The 20,222-nt window shown below is 47.3% G+C and overlaps 1 protein-coding gene across 5 annotated transcripts in view; it reads left to right on the top strand.

Annotated features, from left to right (window-relative positions):
* MICU3 (mitochondrial calcium uptake family member 3) overlaps positions 1-20,222 on the top strand; it is a 526,504-nt gene that overhangs the window by 389,752 nt on the left and 116,530 nt on the right. For all 5 annotated transcript variants that reach the window (XM_069631589.1, XM_069631591.1, XM_069631592.1 and 2 more), the window contains one exon: positions 291-391. In XM_069631589.1, the coding sequence (XP_069487690.1) occupies positions 291-391 (101 nt within the window). The remainder of the gene's footprint in view (positions 1-290; positions 392-20,222) is intronic.

Genomic DNA, 20,222 nt, shown 5'->3' with positions numbered 1-20,222 from the left:
TCTGTGTCCCTGTCTTCTGTGGCTAAAGCGCATTCTCTTGCAGCTTGCGTTTCTTGGCACTTCTCACCCACAGCTCTTTATTTTAATTTGCTCTGCATTCCCTTAGAGCCACATGATTTTTCTGCCTTATTTTGTCATTTTTCTACCATTGTTATGGGATGTTGATAATGTCTGTTTCATTTTGCATTTCTCTTTATTTTTCCATTTTATCCCTGTTTTAGGTGTGTTGCTAAAATGTTACCTTGTGATGGTTAAGTTTTAATAAAAAGTATCATTGTACTCTGTTTAAGCGTGCTGATGACTTCTCTGGTTTAATGGTGGACACCACTCTACTCGTTCATTTCTTCGGAAAGAAGGGAAAAGCGGAGCTCAATTTTGAAGACTTTTATAGGTAAGCTTTGCATCTTTACTGCACTCTGAGAAACTTGGACTGTGTATTAAGAACAGAGTACAGAAAAGGGAACCCGTATGTACTGCGACTGTAGATGTGTTATTTGTACATGGGATATAGGCACCAAATTCTCAAAGGAAAATAGAAGTGCACATCACTCAGGCCTGCCTGGACATTTGATTCACACCAATCTACTCAAATTTCCCTAGATTTTTGTGAATCAAATACACTGGCTATCTTAATTTATAAAGTAATATTTTTGGAACTACAAACGCAAACAAAAACATGGTGGCAACATAGTATGGCTGCACAAATGGAGATGGCCATTTTCTGAAAGCAAGCCGATAATGTGTGCGCGACTTATCAAGATTTCTTCAAGTAGTTCATGGAGCCTGCTGTTAACCTGAGTTTATGTAGCGGGTAGTTTTATTTATTTATTTGAGAGTGTTGCAGCGCTGCATGTCATTGAACAGTAAACACGGTACATGGTTTCTTGTCTATCCCTAATTCACTCTGTGCAAGGCTCAGAGGGTTTTGTCAGTAAATGTCATGGGGAGAGAAAAGCCACACAAAAAAACGTACTTTGGGGCTTTTAGTTTGATCAAGTGTTTGCCATAGATGTGTCCGGTGTTTAGTCAGTAACCAAGGGTTATATAGCTCCAGTCAAATACTCATTAACATTTCTTGGTTCTTTGTATCCATTACACATGGATGTCATCAGTTTTCCAATTAAGTTTTTTTCCTTTAGGATTTGTTGTATTACTCCATTACATTCACCTATAAACTTCCTTACAAATAAAATATTACTTAAAAAGAACCCTAGGAAGTCTCCATGTGTTTCTATTGTAGCATCTGTCTATCTCTCTTCAGATAAAAACTGAAATAAGACTAGGCTTTTTTAACCCACTGACAAGCAAAGCTTAGCCAAGGTTTCAGAATAACCAAAAAATTGAAACTATAGCTTTGTTGTTTTAAAATAAATAAATGAATAAATCGAGACCTTACGGAGATAATTTTTAAAAATTTTGCAGCTAGCTCCTATTTTTCTCTAATAGTTTTCACTACTGCATGGGTCCTTCCTCGAACTCTTATGAAATATCTGGACGTGCACCTCAATCCACGGATCACTCTGCTGCAGGATCCAGTTGTGTTCTAGAATTGTCACCTCGACAAGCCTTGTACCCACGGAACGCTCTTCCTGCCAGGCTACAGATCTGTTCACTATTCGAAGCATGGCAAAGCCTTGCATCAATACAGCAGCGCCTTACCTCTTTGCAACTGGATAAGCCCCGCCTACATTGACTGTTCTCATTGCTGATACACAATCTTACTTAATCATTAGCAGATTGGCAAGACCTACATCAACGGATTGCTACTCGATGCAAGAGTGCAACCGTTTCAGTGAACACCTGACTAACTTCTTGCATCCTTGGACCACTCCCCTAGCAAGAACACAGCCGTGTTTACCTATTAGCACCTCAACAAGCCCTTCACCCAAGCTCTGCCCCCTGGCAGGCACATGGCTGTATCGTCCATTTCTCAAATATACAAGCATCACCATGACAGATCACCCTCTTTGCAGGAACAAAGTAGTGAGAACCCAATAGCTCTTGACAAGCTCTGTATCAATGAACTGTTTTCCTGCAGATCTGCAGATGGATTGCCTATTAGCACCTTCAAAGACCTCTAAAACATCTGCAACTCTTGCTGCAGGAACTTAATTGCATTCACCAGTCAGGAACCTAGGAAACCTGTTAATCGATGGGTCACCCTCCTTCATCCATGGAATGCTCTCTCTGTAGGTACTCCCCACAAAACACCCAGACAAACTATTGTAACCAATGGCTGCGTGTCCTGCAGGTACCAATCGGTCTTTACATATTTGCACCTGGACAAGTCCCTACACTGTGGATTGCCCTCCTTGCAGGAACACAGCTGTGTGCATTCATCAGCACGTCGCACGTCCTGCATCGACAGCTCTCCCACAGGGATACATACGTGTTCATATGTGATTACCTAAAGAAAGCCATGCCATGGAACTATTAATATGCTCGCCACTTAGGTAAATAGCCCTGTGCAATACCTGTTAAACCCCCTCCCTCGAAAGATACAGCTGTGTTCACCCATCATCACCAAGCTGCAGCCCTCCATCCAGATACTGCTTTCCCTCCTGTCATACAGTTCTGTATTCATATTACCATCTGGGCAAGTCCCTGAATCAACGTCTGTCAGTAGGGACAACTGTGGTGACTTACTGATAGAGTGGTCTCTCTGATCACCCTGTGTGGTGGGGCCGCAGAAGAGGATGGAAGCACCGGCAGCTGCTATACATTGTGTGATATATGTTGATTTTGTACTGTATAATTCAATTTAGTGAAGACGGAGTCTTGTATCTGTTTACAAAATCAAACACACAATGTGTAGCATTTTCAGTTTTCAATGGCCATTAGAAGGGTTCTACGTGATTTCGCCGAATGAAATGTCATCGTGGGACATTTCATCGCCGAAATCTCATCGCCAGAAACCCTGTATTTTTTAATTTTTTTATTTAGGGGGTTCCCCCCCTAGACTCCCCCCTTTTTTAATAATCATACCCCAACCCGCACAAAACACCCCCCAAAATTTTTCTTTTAAAAAAAAGGGTTTCTGGCGATGAGAATTCCGGCGATGAAATGGCCCACGATGACACTTCATTCGGCGAAATGCGTGTATACCATTAGAAGTGAGATATTCCGATACTGGGTTCTTGGTTAATGGAGAGCAATTTCTTTTTTTTCTTCTTTTTAATGACTTGTACAAGGCTTCAAGGGCAAGGTAAAATAATATCAGTTGTGCTTTTGCTAAAGGTTACTGTGAGGCTGGCATCACGGAGACACAGAAAACAGATTCAATGTGTAACAAAAGGCATTTATTAGGGGGCGCTGTTGAGCAGCCTGCAAGATGGCTGCCTAGTGATTGAGCTCCGCGCCTAGCCGCCCTCTATCCGCCTACATCTGCGGTTCTGTACCTGATCCTGCAACCCTGCTTTGGATTAAACATTGCTGCTGCTGTGCGCTACCCGCACGCCAAATCCCAGAGGAAATCGGACATCGGGTGCCCTGGATCTACCTTCATATTGCGCCGGCGGCAGGGGGGGCCCTGGGCCGTTCGGCGTTTCCCGCGTGCACCGCGGCTCGGACGGGTGCCCCCCGCCGTCTCCATTGCCGCTGACCCACGCTTGTGCCCCGGGCGCGGCCCCTGCTCGTCGCTGGACTGGTGCTCCTGTCATCTCCGCCTGCCCGCCCTTCCCGCTGGAGATCGGCACTGCGGCCGCGCCGGCTGCTTGGCTGCGGGCGAGAGTGGGGGCTGGGCGGGGTGCCGGCCCGTGGGGAGCGCTGCCGGGGCCGAGCCCTTCGCCCACCGCCGCCGCGGCTTCTGGAGGCGGCCCGCGGATCGGCGGCCCCTTTCTCTGGGATCGGGGGGCCGCTGGCGGGGCCTCTTAGTGTGTTGCGGCCTTGCCTGGGGTCGGAGTGGCGGCGCCTGGAAGGAGGACGCGGCGGACTGAAGGTGAGGAGCGGGGGCTGCCGCCATCTCTGTCTCCCGCGCTCTCTTCGCTTCTCCCTTCACGTGGGATGGCTTGCTGAGGCCTGGACGCCCTGCGCATTGCCCATTCTGCTGGTGGGCCTCTCCTGCCTCATGGTGCGCGGCCCTCCCTGCGGGGTCTCCCTCCACCGCACTGCCACATTAGGGCCTCACCCCGCTCCCGGAGTGGAGTCGCCCTGAGGGGACACTATAAATCATCCTGTTGGGTGGGTGACCTGCACCACACCCAGCTGACCTACGTCTGCGGACCTCTTGCGCTCTTGCCCCACTCACCCTTCAGTATACTGGGCAGTCTAACCACAAGCTGGAAAACTTCATTGCACCAGGTCGTACTCATCAGCTCCGCAGCACCCCATCTACGCATACGGGTGAACCCGTCCTCCATACTCCACCTCCGTGTCTCTCCAATCTCTGCTGGACTGTAAGCTTGGGAGGGGACCTCCGCGGGGACTGCACTAGGGAGGGTGCTGGTCCCTCTGGTAAGCCCCACACTGCGTAAATAGTTGGACCTTCCGCACGCAGGGTCTCCTCGCTTTCTGGTTCGGGGGCTGGGCCGATCTGGACCTGTTTGGCTGCCTTCTTCGTGCCCGTAGCAGCCCCCTGTGCTGCCGTAACTGGCTACTCTCATCTCGCCATCTCCCCCTCTGATTCTCTGTTCCTGATCATGTCAAATCACTCCAAGAGTGGCACCAGGGGGGGGCCATGGACAAATTTACAAAGGCGGTGCCTCGGTCCGAAGTGGGCCACGCGTCAACTACGCCGGAGGAACCTGATACCGAGCCGAGTCCCGGGGCAGCGGCTCCTGATCTTACTGCCATGATGGAATCGATGGCCAAAAACTTTGCCGTCTTTCATGAAAAGCTTGACGACATCAATGCTAACGTGGCCTCACTCAAAACACGCGTTGACCAGGCTGGCTCCAGAATCACGGAGGCCGAAAACCGGATATCCACCAATGAAAATGAGATACACACACTACAGGACACTGTGGCTACCTTATCGCGCGATATGAAGAATGTAAAGGCAAAATGCGACGACTTGGAATCCCGCTCCCGCAGAAACAACCTGCGCATTATTGGGGTCCCTGGAACTGCCTTGAAGGGTCGAATGGAGGAGGCAGTCAAACAACTACTCAAGGACTTGCTTGGTGACCCGAAGCTTTCCCCCTACTTCACTGTTGAGCGGGCTCACCGGGCCCTGTCTCCGCGTCCCAGACCTGGCGATAGCCCCATGCCCATTATAACCAAGATTCTCAATTACCGTGACAGGGACCTCATCCTCCGCCTGGCACGAGAGAGGTGGGAGTTGCAGTTGGAGGCTCATACTATCCGAATCTTCCCGGATTTCTCAATGGCTGTGCAGCAGGAGAGGCGTCAGTTCCTTGGTGTCAAGAAGATGCTCAGGGAGCGCAAAGTCCCATATGCCATTTTATTTCCTGCTAGACTCAAAATCACCCACAGGGGCAAACTCTATTTCTTCACCATCCCTGAAGAGGCGGTTAAATTTATTGAGATGCAGATACCGCTTCAGGGCCCTAGAGATGCCATCGCTGATGAAAGTTGATTGGGTGTCATGGAGTGGGGATATTGGCTGCATTTGTTGATTCTGTAATTACAATTTATTACTGTTAACACTGTTCGGCTTACTGAGTCGCTCTGGCTCCCGGCGGCGCTCGCCTGTGGCGGGGGTTGGCCACGAACTGTTGGCACTGGCCACTTACGTCTCACGTTACCGGGAACTGTCGTTTACTCCAGTCTCCCTTGGTGGTTGGATGTCCTGGGGGGCGGTGGCTGGCCCCGATATCGCCCGAACATTTAGCATACCATAGTGCTGGGCCTCGCTCAGTACATGCTGGTTCGTGGTATGCCCATAAGGCTGGCCACGTTGGGACACTCTATCCGGTCGTCTGCCATTGGCGTTGCGCTTGCTTGGGAGCCAGATATCTACTCGGGGGCTTGCTCCCCCTGGGATGGTCTGCGTACCTGCTGATTGCCTGGGCCACAGTGTTCAGGCCCTCATCCTCCTTGGGGCTTTGATGATGCACTACACGAAGCCAATGTTGCAATATTTTGCTGCCCTACTGTTATTTCTCCTCTTCCAATTGCACAACTGCAGGACTTCTTTGAGACTGGCCCAGTTCCCCACTCTGGGGACACAGGGGGTGAATGCTATATGACTGTCGACACTGTTCTAGTTGTTACGGGACCGCAGGGGCTCGTGCGCGGTCCCCGGTTTCCCGCTCCCCGGGCCGGGGCTTGCGTTATGAGTCCGCCACTACTGTTCGTTTTGCAACAGAACCATTTGGCTCTAAGCGTGCTAGTGCGTGGCAACAGCGCACCCCATTGCGATTGCACTGTTCTTTTCTGTTTTGCTGGAATGGGTTGGCCCCTGTTGGGCCTTGGGGAAGTGTTGGCCAGGTTGGTGTTGGCCCATCTGTGTGCTGTTAAGGGCGGGTGATGTTTACACTGCTGATTCAAGGTTAGTGGTGCGGGTGGGGGGTGGGAAGGGGGCTGTTTTTCAAAAAGGCACACAAGGTTTCGCGAGGCGCATCCTGAGGTGGCACAGGCGCGCATGCTGTTTTTACTTAGGGAGCTCACACTGTCATTTGTGTTGGGATGTTCACTGAGGATGGATATTGCGGTTGGGGATGGCTACCTCTGAAATGGCTACTGTCATAATGTCCTGGAATATACGGGGGCTGAGCAACCACACCAAAACCCGCAAGATCATGGCGTATGCCAACAGGCATAACTGTAGGATCCTGCTCTTACAGGAGACACATTCCAATGGACTTATACCAAGGGCAGTTGCCCCGTCATGGGGTCCCACCAGATTTTTCACTTCCTATTCCACGCAATCTAGGGGTGTACTCACGATTATTCACAAATCGATTAAGTTTGGGCTGCATAAAAGCTACATCGACCCTGAAGGTCGCTACGTTATACTACACTGCACACTAGTCAATAAGGAATATTTGCTTGTTAACACCTACTGTCCCAACGTGGACTCTCCGGAATTCTTTGACACAATAGCCACCATACTTCTGGGTTTCGTGGGGGTGCATATTATATGGGGAGGGGATCTGAACCTTATCTTGGACACTGTTCTAGACAGAACTGCCACGGGTCCCAGAGCATTGTCTCGCGCGGCGCGCAGGCTGCGGGGCCATATGCAGTCGCTCAACATTTGTGACGCCTGGAGAACACTCCAACCCCAGAAGCGGGAATACACCTACTATTCATCTGTGCATGACAGCTCATCCAGGATAGATCTGTTCTTGGCCTCTGGCGAGGTAATGGGCGGGGTGGAGGGTGCGGGCATTCTGGCCCGCACACTTTCGGATCACGCTCCAATCACACTGTCCCTAAGACTGGGCACTCCCGTTCCAACAGTCAGCACTTGGCGCTTTAAGTCCGAAGCCCTAAAAGACATTGTGTTTAAGTCCGAAATACTAGCTGATATCGGGTCGTTTTTTGAACTTAACTCACTTCGGACACGACTGCCGCGGTTAGGTGGGAGGCCTTCAAGGTATACATAAGGGGCATGTCCATCTCCCGGGAGGCCGGGGTGCTGAAGGCCATTAGGGCTGCCCTGGGGCGATCTGAGATCAAACTGAAACAACTTGAGCAACGTAACACTACCGGCTCTGACCCCACCATTCTTGCCCAAATCTCGGATGAACTCCATGTATATAACACACTGGCCACCTCCGAAGTCCGTTACTTCAGCCGCCCCCAGGCCGCCAGGAGGTATGGGGAGGGCGACAGGCCTGGGAAAACGCTTGCGACACTTGTGAGGGGGGAGTTGGGCCGGACGCAGATCTCTTCTATCAAAGATCGAAATGGCGATGCTCAGTGTGCGGACCGGAAAATACTAGAGATATTCACTGAGTTTTATAGCTCCCTTTACTCCCAGCCCGTAGAACACACTGAGCAACGTATGCGCAAACTCCTTGGGCAGATCCCCACTACAGAAATTTCCCAGCAGACCAGGGACCAGTTAGACTCCCCGATCACGCTAGACGAGATAGTGTCGGCCATCTCTGACTTGCCCAAAGGCAAGGCGCCTGGCCCTGACGGGCTCACCGCCGACTTTTACCAGGAGCACATAGCTGTTCTGGCCCCTCGGCTGTTTGAGGTATGGAATGAGGCACTCCGGGCCTCCATCCTTCCCCCTTCCATGCGTGAATCGGTCATCACGGTGCTGCTCAAACCGGGTAAGCCTGAAGATGAGTGCGGGTCATATAGACCTCTTTCCCTCATGAATCTTGACACAAAGATCTTTGCTAAGATCATTGCCAACCGCTTTTTGCCAATCATGACGCACCTGGTGCATGAGGACCAAGCGTGCTTCGTTCCGGGCAGGTCCACCTCCCATAATATCAGGAGATTGTTTAATGTCATGTCCCGCATAGATCAGGACGCCCAGGGTGTAGCGGTTACGTTGGACGCCCAGAAAGCCTTTGACATGGTTTCATGGAAATACATGTGGCTGGTCCTCGAGACGATGGGTATTGGCCCAAACATGATAGGGTTAATTAGACTATTGTACACCTCCCCTGTTGCGTGAGTTTGAGTCAACTCACTAACATCTGAGATTTTCACGCTATTTAGAGGCACCCGCCAGGTTTGCCCCTTCTCCCCAATTCTCTTCGCATTAGTGATAGAACCAATGGCGGACTATGTCCGTTCAAGACACTCTCGTAAGGGAATAAGATTGATAGAGGAGCCTGAAATTATATCCCTATATGCAGACGACGTCCTAGTTTATATTAGAGATCCCACAACTCACCTCAATTCCATATTGAGAGATCACCCGCATTGGCACCCATTCCGGTTTTACGATTAACTACTCCAAGTCAGAGATCTTCCCGCTCACTAAATCTACCACACAGCCCATCTCCGAATACCCCCTGCGCTGGGCCCCTGACGCATTAAATACCTGGGTGTGCATGTATCCGTTACTAAACCCACCCTACTTACCGATAATTACTCTGCGGTAGCACAAACAGTTGAGGCTAAAATCTCACGATGGCGCACTCTTCCGTTATCCGTTGCGGGCCGACTGTCCCTGATTAAAATGATTCTGCTCCCCAAGCTCTTATACACCTTCAGTAACATACCCATATGGCCTGGGAGGGCATACTTCACTAAGTTGCACACGCTCTGCGCACATTTCCTCTGGCACTCTGGTGCGGTGCGCAAGAAGTGGACTGACATGGCACTCTCATACAGACGTGGGGGTAATGCTGGTCCTGACTATGCTATATATTGGATTGCGGCCCAAGCCCAGCATGCCACTCACTGGTACCCTGGCGCCCCAGTATGCCCTCATGTTAAGCTGGAACGGCTGGCATCCGCTGGTATTAATTTAATGACCCTAGTGCTGCACCGACACTATGCTCCGGACTCCCCCGTTGACCCCATTGCTGCGACCATGTTCGCCTGGACACGCATACTACGCCCATCAGATGGGACCTCCCCGTACTACAAGTGGACGCTGCCTTGGCCCGCCACTGGGGGGCTCTGGGGTATAGACCCCCGGACTTGGAGGCCGGGTCACACTAGATCCCCTTAGAGACTCTTCAATACTACAGGCTTCGCGCTGCGTTCCGCACTATGTGGCCCTCCTTCCCGAATGAGCCCCCGGATGACCCGGCAATAGCGTACATTGCTAACTCGGGCGGTGCACGGGGCGTCGTCTCATCATTGTATCATATCCTGCAGGACGTCTCCTCTACTCCGGTTCTCGGAGCGCGCAACAAATGGGCAGACGAACTGGGCCTAGAGATACCTGATGAATTATGGGAGTGCATGTGTCTTCACACCCAAAAAGTCTCCCTCAACTTCCGATTTCGGGCCATGCAATATAAACTCCTTAATAGGCTATATTATACACCGCGCAGGACTTCGGGGTTTGCTCGTTCTGAGGTGCGCCTCTGCCCGCGCTGCAAGGCCGCGGACGCTGATCACTTACACATGTTCTGGACCTGTCACAAATTGTCCGATTTTTGGGACGGGGTCCTAAAAACACTTAGTGCAGTAACTGAAACCACTATTGATCCCGATCCTCTGGCAGTTCTATTTGGGGTTTGGAGGACTGAGGAAACTAAGCGCCTGAAAAAGTTTCTAAATATAGGTTGTATGATTGCCAAGAAGTGTATACTCCAGAGTTGGAGGTGTTCTTCTCCCCCGATCCCTCAGAGGTGGTTGGGCCTGCTCACATGGTCACAGAACTGTGAGGAGGACTACTTGACTATGCTGCCGGCCCAATCTCGCCCCAAGAACATTTGGAATGAATTTAACACATATCTCAACAATCTTTCGGGGTCTTGTTTGTCTCCGGCCTCCACTCATGCATCGTGATCTCCTCTGGTTTCCTCCTTTATGTGTAAAATATTGCAATCACTGTTGTAATGATGATAAGGTAGCATGTAAGCAGCTCCACGCTTTACATGATTCATATGCTTGTTGCCTCGATGTTTGTACCTTGTGAACCTCTGCCGATAAAAATAAAAGTTTAAAAAAAAAGGCATTTATTAAAGAAAATGTCAGGATGGTTTAAGGCCTAACTGGCCGTATGCTAAGGTGGGATTTCCCTACCTAAAGAAACTAAGGACAGTCTGTATCACTAAGTTCAACTGAAAAGTATGTATTGGTCCAAAACATATGCTTTCCCTCACAACTAAGACAAAACAATGTTTCGTGATGTCAACCATGAACAAAACAGCATTCCAAAAGTAAGGATCTGAGCTATTTCCAGCTCAGGCTTAATCTTCTGCTTCTTTTCCCCAAATGTCAACAAGTTCATCAACGTTCAAATTACCTTATTTTGTACTTGAAGTAATAATGTTCCACACCTTTGTAAATGCCGGGATGCCCTTCGCCAAGTTCAATATAGTTCCAGGGCAGCAAGTCTCAGGGTTCCCTTCCGCAAGTAAATTATCAAATACATTTCACAAAAATAAGTATCTGGAAGCTTTGTCTTTAACTGTTTTTCAATAATTCTTTACAGCTCAGGGTTCCCTTCCCCAATTCTTATATGCACCAATTATGGTTTTCCTTTTGACACAATAACAAGCTTCCTTATTGATATAGGGGTTCTCTGGTCTTGGCACAGTTTTTAGACCAAACGGTCTAAACAACTGATTGTTCCATCAATCAGTTCTCCTCGCCTGACTCTGATTAAAAGGGCATGCCTGACTGTCATGCATCTTTTTTGTCCTAATACCAAACGGGTGAATGTAAGTGGTGTCCATCAGCAGTTGTAGGTTGGCCAGCTTCAAAAGAATGAGCTTAATCAAAAGGGACTGTTCATAGGACCTTCTCAATAGTTCAAACAAAGTCAATGGGCCTCATTATAGGTATGCCGGTCTGGTAAAAATGGTGCCGGTAAGCTAACGGCACTGTTGTGACCGGACTGGCATACTCCGAGTTCTGCGAGCGGGTGCCTTTTAGCCCTCCAGGTCTGACCTGGCGGGCGGAACAGCACCTGCTTGCAGACCTTGACGGTAGCACCGGCACCATTCACGAATGGTGCCGTTGCTACCGTCCTCCCCATTCCCATTGAGTCCAAAGAGACTCGAATGAGGAGTCATTTTTTTCTGGCACCCGGCAATGGGGAATTACCGGGTCCGCCGGGGCTGTAATGCCCCGGTAAGTCCCAATTGCCGGGCGGCGGAAAAAAATGACTCAGGCGGCAGCCGTGCCATTTTTACTGACATCGCTACCGCCGGAGTCATAATGAGGCCCAATGTCTCTAATGCCTTGGGATTCCCTTCCCCAAGCTTTAATCTCTCCAAGTGCAAAGCATAACCAAAAACACACAGTTCCTTTCTTAAGCGTCTCGGGGCTCAATTGCCCAAGCTTCAATTCCTTCAGTAACACAAAACAATATAAATTCCACTTTGATAGGCCTCTTACGGTGCCCTTCCCCAAGCTCAGGCCTCTTTTTAAGTCAGACACAAATCGAATTCTTGGGCCTCTCAGGAGTCCCTTCCCCAAGGTCAGGTCTCCCCCAAGCTCAGGCCTCTTCCCAGTTCAAACAAAGGTTCAGCTCTTAGACCTCTTGGGGATCCCTTCACCAAGCTCAGGCCACTCTTAAGTTTTAAAATACTAGTTCAGTTTGTCAGGTTGTACATTTCTTTCATATACAGTTCTTTCAAGGGGCAGCATCAGAGACCTGCGAAGAAGCTAGGTTCTTTGTGCCTCCTAAATGCGACCACTGTGAGCTTGAACCCCTCTCTTTTATTTCCTGGTCTTAACACGTTACCTTCAGGGGCTTTCTGCACCTCTTCTTGTTCCCCTCTGTTTTCTTGACTTCTTTCTCGTGCCCACTGCCACCTTTCCTACCTTGGCCTGCACACTTTCACCTTCCCCTCCTTCTTGTGCCCACTGGCACCTACTGTAACTTTCTCTGTGCACACTTGCACCTTCTTTGTTCTCTGTGCCCCCTGGCACTTTCTCCAGCTTCCTCGTGCACTCTTCCACTCTCTTTACCTTTCCGTGCCCACTGGCAACTTTTCCAGCTTTACTGTGCACACTTTCCACTCTGCCGGGATGCTTGCACCCTTCTCTCTTGTTTTGGGTTGCTCGTGCCCTCTTTATTACAGTTCTTTCACTTCGCGCCCCTTGCACGCTCTAATTTTCTTGCTTTCTCTTACTTTCTTTTGGTCTTGTCACTCTTCTTTCAATCTATATTACGTTTCTTTCATTTCTTTCCTCTTTTCCACTCCATGTCACTTTAATCATTCCTTTGGGCCCCTCCTCTTCAGTCAGCCGCATGCTCCTAAGTCTCTCTATCTCTCTTTTACGGAACTCACCCGGGCAGCAGTGCAGTGACAAGCGGTCCCTTCTGGTTGTGCGGCCTGAGGTCAGGGTCTCACCACCCCTCAGACACTCTTGGGGTAGGCACTGTTCCGAGCAATGTTCCAACCGCCAATAACAGCCTATCCACGCTGCAGCCTGTCACCAACACCTCTATGCCGTCGATCCTGCTGCTCTCTGCTCCTTGGCTTCTGTGGTCCAAACAATGTGCCCAGCTAGAACCACAGCTTTAATAGCTGGAGAAATAGTAAAGTGGAATCGTGTGTGAGTGATAATTAGTAAATGTCTGACTCTATCAATGTGACAACTTAAGTTCTTTCTACATTCAGTTTCCATTACACTCCCGATATTATTCCTATTGGTAATCTTCACTACTCCCGGTTGTCTCTTCCTCGTCCCAGTGTTTGTTGGAAATGGTGAGGGGGTGATGGAAGGATTTTGGAGGATAGATCTATTTCCCCCTATTCTATCAGGAAATCGATAATGGACATAGGGAAATCCTCTAGCCTGGTTTTCCCTCAAGGGGATAGTTGCCTTCCACCATATCCCTGATGGTAGACTATACAAGCCTGGGTTTTGATGGTATTCCTTGTGGTTTAAATTGGTTGTGGATGAATGGATATTGACATCAGACTCCTGGCTTGGTTTTAGTTGGTTTCTCTTTTTTCCCCCATCTTGGGCAATTGAGCTTTTTCTCCCCCACACCCATTTGGGTGATTAATGATGAGATTAGGGAAAAGGAGACCTGGGTAAGGGTGACAGGAATCAGCGTATCCCATGAAGGCATGCAGGACTTCCTCCTCCTCTTCTGTCGCCCCATCAGAATGCTGTGTCTTGCCCAGGGCATTCCCACATAGGCAACCCCGGGTTTCCCTACCCAGGTGATCCTCCCTCACTCGTCCACCCCAGGTTTGGAATCCAAGAGAGATGGCCCTCCCCTGGCCACTTGAATCGAGGTCCCTTGGGGTCTTAATGAGAGAATACCCCTAGGTTTCCCCAATATATATATGTGTGTGTGTAAACGGGCTATTTTTCTTGCCTGTTTGTAATATCACCCTTCTGCGATTCTGCCTTGTAATACAGTCTATAAAAGGTCTGGGTGCATTTTTATTACTTGAGTTTTGAAGGCGTGTTCTGTGTACCCATTGCAATTCTCATGGTAAATCAAACTCTAAGCCCGTCAACTTTGAAATAAAAGATTCCATAAAAGCTATAGGGCCTCATTACGACCCTGGCGCTAAGGGGTCTGCGCCAGCGTTAGCTGCGCGGACCCCTTACCGCCAACTACGAGTTCCCGGAGCGCCATGGTCATTTTTCCGCCCGCTTTTTGCGGGCGGAAAAATCCATGGCGCTCTGGGACCTTGGTGTTAATTACGCCACCGTATTTTACGGTGGCGTAATTAACTCCTTCCCCACTCCCATTGAGCCCTATGGGGCCGAAATGGGAATGGGGAAGGGTAAATGGGTCAATGGGGACTTACCGCCCCGCCGACCTCGGAATGGGGCGGTAAGTCCACCATCCGCCATGGCGTAAAGGGACTTTGCGCCATGGCCGGAAAGTCCGTCGATGGCGGAAAAAATCCGCCAGGGTCGTAATGAGGGCCATAGTCTTTTACCTCCGTTCCTTCTACAGTGGTGAAAAAGCAGATGTTTTCCCTCCTACTTCATGCTTCAATCATACTTTCTAATCAAATACTCTGTTTCAAATGTTAGATTCCTTTCAGTCTGTCCTCCACAAACAATATGTGTTCCTTTCCATCCCCAAGTCCACCAGACTGTTTCATCATGTCAACCCTTAAATCACCCAGTTCCTTATGTGTTCTAACATCAGTGGATTGGATGGTCAGCTTCAGGGATGAAATCTCCTGTAGAAGAAGATCCAGAGTCAGTATAGGGGTTTGATGGAGATAGCCTTCAGAGGTGGTTGTGGAGACATTTTGATCTTCCAAATTACTGGCAGTATTTTGAAGAAGTTATTTTTTGTGGTTGTTTAGTGAATTCCTATACATTCCCTTTCTGAACTGGTAGCATGTGGCTAACTCAAAGCAATGCAAAAGCAAAAATTAGTCCTTCTGTTTAAGCAATGTATATAATGGATCAGAATAGGCATTCAAAGATGATTTCCACAGTACGCATCCCTTTTATTTCAATGAGAAGGAGCTGTTCAGTGCTCTTTTTACTGGTATGAACCTAGTACTTTTGTGTGATCAGCAGAGTTGGATAAGCAGGGCATCCCCTTTCTTATCTGCACTACCACGTCACACAGATTGCATGGAGTAGGTTTTGGACCATCTTCCCCATGCTTCTCTTCATCGTCATTTGTTTGTCGTCATTAGTGGGCCCACCTTGCAGTTTGCCGCTGATAATTCCTCTGATCTTATCAGGTGAGGGAGTGAGGTTTATGAATGGTGGGAGGTTCTTTGGATAACCAAATGTACCACAATGCTGTGCAATCAAGAGCAGTCAAGGCTGCAGAAAGGTGTACAGAAGCAGCGCTGGGTGGTCCTTATTGACCATTTATATAAATTAGCCATGAAAGTACATTAAAGGTGGTTCCCGGGCACATAACTTCATTCAAGGGAGCATTTGTCAAAGTAGTTCAGGGAGTTTTGAGTTATTCCAACGTAGCTCACACCCAGTGGAGCCATCTTCCTCGTCTGCTGGACACACCCACCCATTGTCTTTTAAATGTAAGTAGAAAAATGGTAGCAAAAGGCCAGGCAAACCTAATGAATACTCTGATTCATGGTGGAAATATACTTTTCCGTTCAACATATTTGAAAGTCAGCAAAGCCAAACCTTTAAAACAATATTATTGAAGCCTCAAGCAAAGGGAGAGAGCTACCGGTGCTACAGATACAAAAGGCACTTCGATTAAAATGTCTTCATATGGTAACATTAAAAGAGAAAACTGAGGGCCATAAATTGGAGAGGGATCATCCTCCTAAGTTATGATGAGCCCTCGCAAGGTCTGTAAGGCTATTTTCACTTTATGGTTTGCTGTTGTTGTTGTGGGAGAAGAACAGCAAACCCAAGTAACTTGTAATGTTAATTTAACAAACATAAAAACTAGCAACAATAGACTTTACTACACATTTGATGTTTCATAGCTATTTGTTAATTTGTACAATTGAAATGCACAAGAGCATCTATGTCTTCATACAGCTAAAGACATGTGTTTCGCTGCTAATATTTTAGCTGCTGCTGAAGAAGGAATGTGTGAAAAGAGGCCTATACCAGAGGTTACAGTTTGCATTACAAGCCTTGTGATTGGCTGAGAGGAGTGCAGTAATAGAATTCATGGACTAGTATTCCATGAACAAGATTCATTGTTCTAATATTTGTTATAATTAAAAAGCAATCTTTATTTATTTCTTTATTTACTATACGCCGGAGCCTTCAGGCATCAGGGCGCAAAAGATGTAAAAGACATTTCACAAAAAGACTAGATCAAAGTTATTTAAGCAGTAGGGTCTTTAAATGTTTCCGAAAGGTAAGCAGGTTTCTATCAACACGCAGGTCCAAAGGGAGCTTGTTCCAGGCCAGGGATGCCTGTACAGGAAAAGAGTGGCCATTACCATTGGCACGCTTACTCCTGCGACATACTAAGAGCATTGAATCACTAGACCAAGTAACTCTTGCAGATTTTTTTGTGGTGAAGTAATCTTTTAGATACGATGGTGCTTGTCAATATAAGCATTTGTGTGTAATGGTGCTCACCTTGAAACAAAGTCTGGCCTCGATAGGAAGCCAGTGTAGATCCATTTAGTGCATCGAAATGGCATCAAGTCTGGGTATATTTTTCAAATTCATACCGGATTTACTACCGCTTTTATTTGCTCCATTTAAAAGGGCGCTCCAGTAATCTAGTCTAGGCATTATAATGGCTCTGACCAAAATGACGCAGTTTATCGGGCAAACATACGACTTCAACAGACGTAGTAATCGCAGATGATATTGAGATTTGCTCACTACATTGTCAACTTGAGCCTCAGCACTCAAAGATGGTTCAAAGGTAACACCCAGAGTCTTGACTTTAGAAGCTGTCCTAATGTAGTGACGATCCATGGTGAAACCAGTGTACCGAGCTGAGTATTATCGGCATAGTTGGTAAATTGCGTTCCCAAATTATCAAATAGATCACACAAAGGATGGCAATACACATTAAAAAGAGCTGGGAAAAGGCATGCACCTTGAGTCACTCTGCAATTGATCGACTCTGACTTTGAAGAAGCATTCCCCCAGACTATTTTAGCCATCCTATTTTTAAGAAATGATCTAATCCAGTCTACCGTTTCCCCGGAGCACATTTCCGATACTTTCCAGCCTTGTAAGAAGCTTCTCATAGTCATCAAGAACGAAAGCTGATGATAAATCTAACAACATCAGCAGCCCCGATTTGCTTTTATCCAAGATGTCTAACATCCCGGTTTGCAAATCCAATAGATCGCTTTCCGTGCCATGATATAATCTAAAACCAGACTTTCTGGAATGTAAAGAATCTGTGTTTTCCAAATGCTCCTGTAATTGTGTAGTAGCAAATTTATCAATTATCTTTAACAGAAAAGGGATGTTTGTTATAGGCCTCAAATTACTATGCACTTTATGGTGTTGACCAGGTTTTTATATCAGTGGGGTAACTGACACATTTTTTATAAGATCCCGAACATTGTTATAAGCAAATGTAACTTTGGTAAATCAGACAAGAAATGGGGTGAAGAGTTCAGCATGACCAAGGATGTTTTTAGATGGAATAAAATCCCATGGCATGTTGTAGCTCGCGATTACTTTCACCATAAAATCTTCAGAAATGGCCTTGAAAGAAAAGAAAGGAATGTGAACGTTCTTCGGTAACTATGGTGGTAGTAGGTTTCACAACTTTGGTTAGGTTATTGGCAATGTTAGCGTTTGCTAATCTAATTGGATCAGCAAAAGCTTTCGGGACTGCCTCCCAGTCTTCGTTAGTTGGAATAAACTTATTTAGTTGAACCAGTGGTTTCTCCAAATTCATAAGAATCTCAAAGAGTTTCTTAGTGTCATTTTTCGAGTTTATGATTTGAGTGTTAAAATAGTTTCATTTTGCTATATGTATCTCATGTCAGTATAATTTTTTTAAGGACTTCCAAGAATCCTTGTTTTCTTGTGTCTGTGTTTTTCCCCAAATTCATTCAGCCCTTCCTTTTTCTGGCTTCCGAGCAGTAAGAGCTGGTGCATGCCATTTCTGACTATTAGCTCTTTCTCTAACAGTTTTAGACTTCAAGTGTGCCACTTGATTCAGAAACTTGTTTATAGAATGTTCATATTCTATGGCCAGGGAGTGTTGGGGATCACAATCTGAGGTGGAGTCCATGTGCCTGGTACGGCTACAATCCAAAATCACCAGTTTGGATGTTGTTAAGATTTCTTCTGATTACTTTTTTTAGGAGATTCTTTTTCAAGACTAGCTTAGTTGTGATTGAAAGCTCAAAATTCACAAAAAAAGTGATCAGACCAGACGCAATGTCTGATATCCAATGGACTGAGAAAAAGGTTCCTGGCTACAACCCAGTCTGGCACATTGCCCATATTGTGAGTTGGCTCTTTACTTTGAACAACAATATCATTAATGTTAAACAGTTGATTCAGGTTTATAGCATTGGGATCTTGAGGATTGCCATGCCACCTGTTAAAATCTCCCATAAAAAATGTTTAACTGTGAGGTTTGTTCAAGGATGCTAAAATACCCGATATCTCCTCATGAAAAGACGGCATCTAGTTCGTAATCGTAGTTAAAGAGAATAGCATATCACAAATACTTTTTTTTCCTTTTACCATCTTGTAAAAGCAGGCTATAATCTGACCACATGCTAATGCACCTTTTTTCCTTCAATGAAGAGTGACCAGACATGTCACATGTCTCTAGAATACTATTTATTCAAAAAGGCCAGACCACTCTCCTATGCTGTGCATCAATTTGCAGGCAAACATACAATTTGTTCCTGATCCTAGTGCCTCTTCCCGAGTACACAATCTCTTTTTCTGTTTCAAATTGACAAACAATCCACTCAGGTGGCACTCTGTGTAAACGTAATATATTTTTGCAAAGAAAAGTTGATACCCCTTTAAAAAAGAATGTGAATGATTCTGTGCCAGGATAAATAGCTTTCATACAAATGGGTACAGTTTTATGCATTTACTGTCAATAATCTCTCGCTACCCTCCAGCACACCAAATTCTTTGAGGTGTATGGAATGACAGGAACACTCAGATGGTTAACCATGGAAAATGGTAGTACACTCTTACATCCGAAAAGTTAATTAGATGATCAAATATTGCCTTTATCTTGAAGAACACAGTCCCACTGAAAACTAGCATCACAAAGTAGAGGACCAATATTGTTCTCTGAAGTAACCCTTCTAAGAATAACATGTAGCCTGTGACCCATAAAGGGTCCAACTAGTAGGGGCAACATTCTTGTCCCCGAAGGGAAAACCTACAAATACAGACACCAGGGTTTAATAAAATACTTTATTAAATGTAGTGTGTGTGTTTTATGTTGTGTGCATGTGTTTTGGACTCTTACATTGGCCTAGATGCAAGGTTGAAAGGAGAATCAGAAAAGAACAAAAGGACAGAAGTCCCCTGCCCCAGAATGGGCTAGGCGGGCGAGAAGAGAATCTAGAGAGGTTTTGAAAAGAAAAGACAGTTGAAAGACAGTTTAAGAAGAGTAATGAGAACAGAAGAAAAGGAAAGAAGAAGCAACAGAAGAAGGGGAGAAGAAAAAAAAGAAAACTGAGCAGGGAGGACGAATGAAAATAACTGCCTCAAGCAGCCCCCCCAGGGCTAACAGACCTGTAGGCTACCAGGCTGCGTGAGGGTGGAGACCCGGGTTAATACCCGTGGGCCTGGACAATGTGCCAGAAACATCCCATAAACCCTTGCATCCATGGTGCCAGTCAGCGTGTTCGTTGGCCAGACCAAACAGGCCCAGTAACATCAAAGTGCCCCATTCCGGGAGCACGGCGCTGCCCAGGCCACAGATTGAGCTCCCTGTCCTGGCTGCATAGGGGGTGGGGAGTCCGAACCAGGCAGCCTGGCCGTTCCCATGATGGCCTGCCTTGTGGCCGGCGAGGTGGGCCCAACCATGAAGTCTTCCAGGGCTGCATATGCAAGGTGGCCTGGGAAGTGAGGGAGACGAAGAAGCAGTGAAGATAAGTCTCGGGCTGCCCCACAAGGCAGACCGGGTGAAGATGGTGCTGTTGAAGTCCAGGGCTGCCTCGTCGTGGTGACCCATGTGAAGAGAAGCCCCGGGCTGCTGTGTTAAAGTAGCCCGGGTGAAGCTCCAGAGAACTGCCCTCTGCGTCTCTCTGAAGCAATGCAGAGGGGCATGCCAGGAAGATTCAGCAAGCCACAGGCGTAGTGGTGAACTCTGCAGCATCCCAATG

The sequence above is a fragment of the Ambystoma mexicanum genome, chromosome 6q, assembly GCF_040938575.1.
Source record: "Ambystoma mexicanum isolate Mex_15411 chromosome 6q, UKY_AmexF1_1, whole genome shotgun sequence".
In the NCBI taxonomy this organism is placed as follows: Eukaryota; Metazoa; Chordata; class Amphibia; order Caudata; family Ambystomatidae; genus Ambystoma; species Ambystoma mexicanum.
The sequence above is the reverse complement of the archived record's forward strand: the minus strand, read 5'-3'. Positions and strand labels throughout refer to the sequence as shown.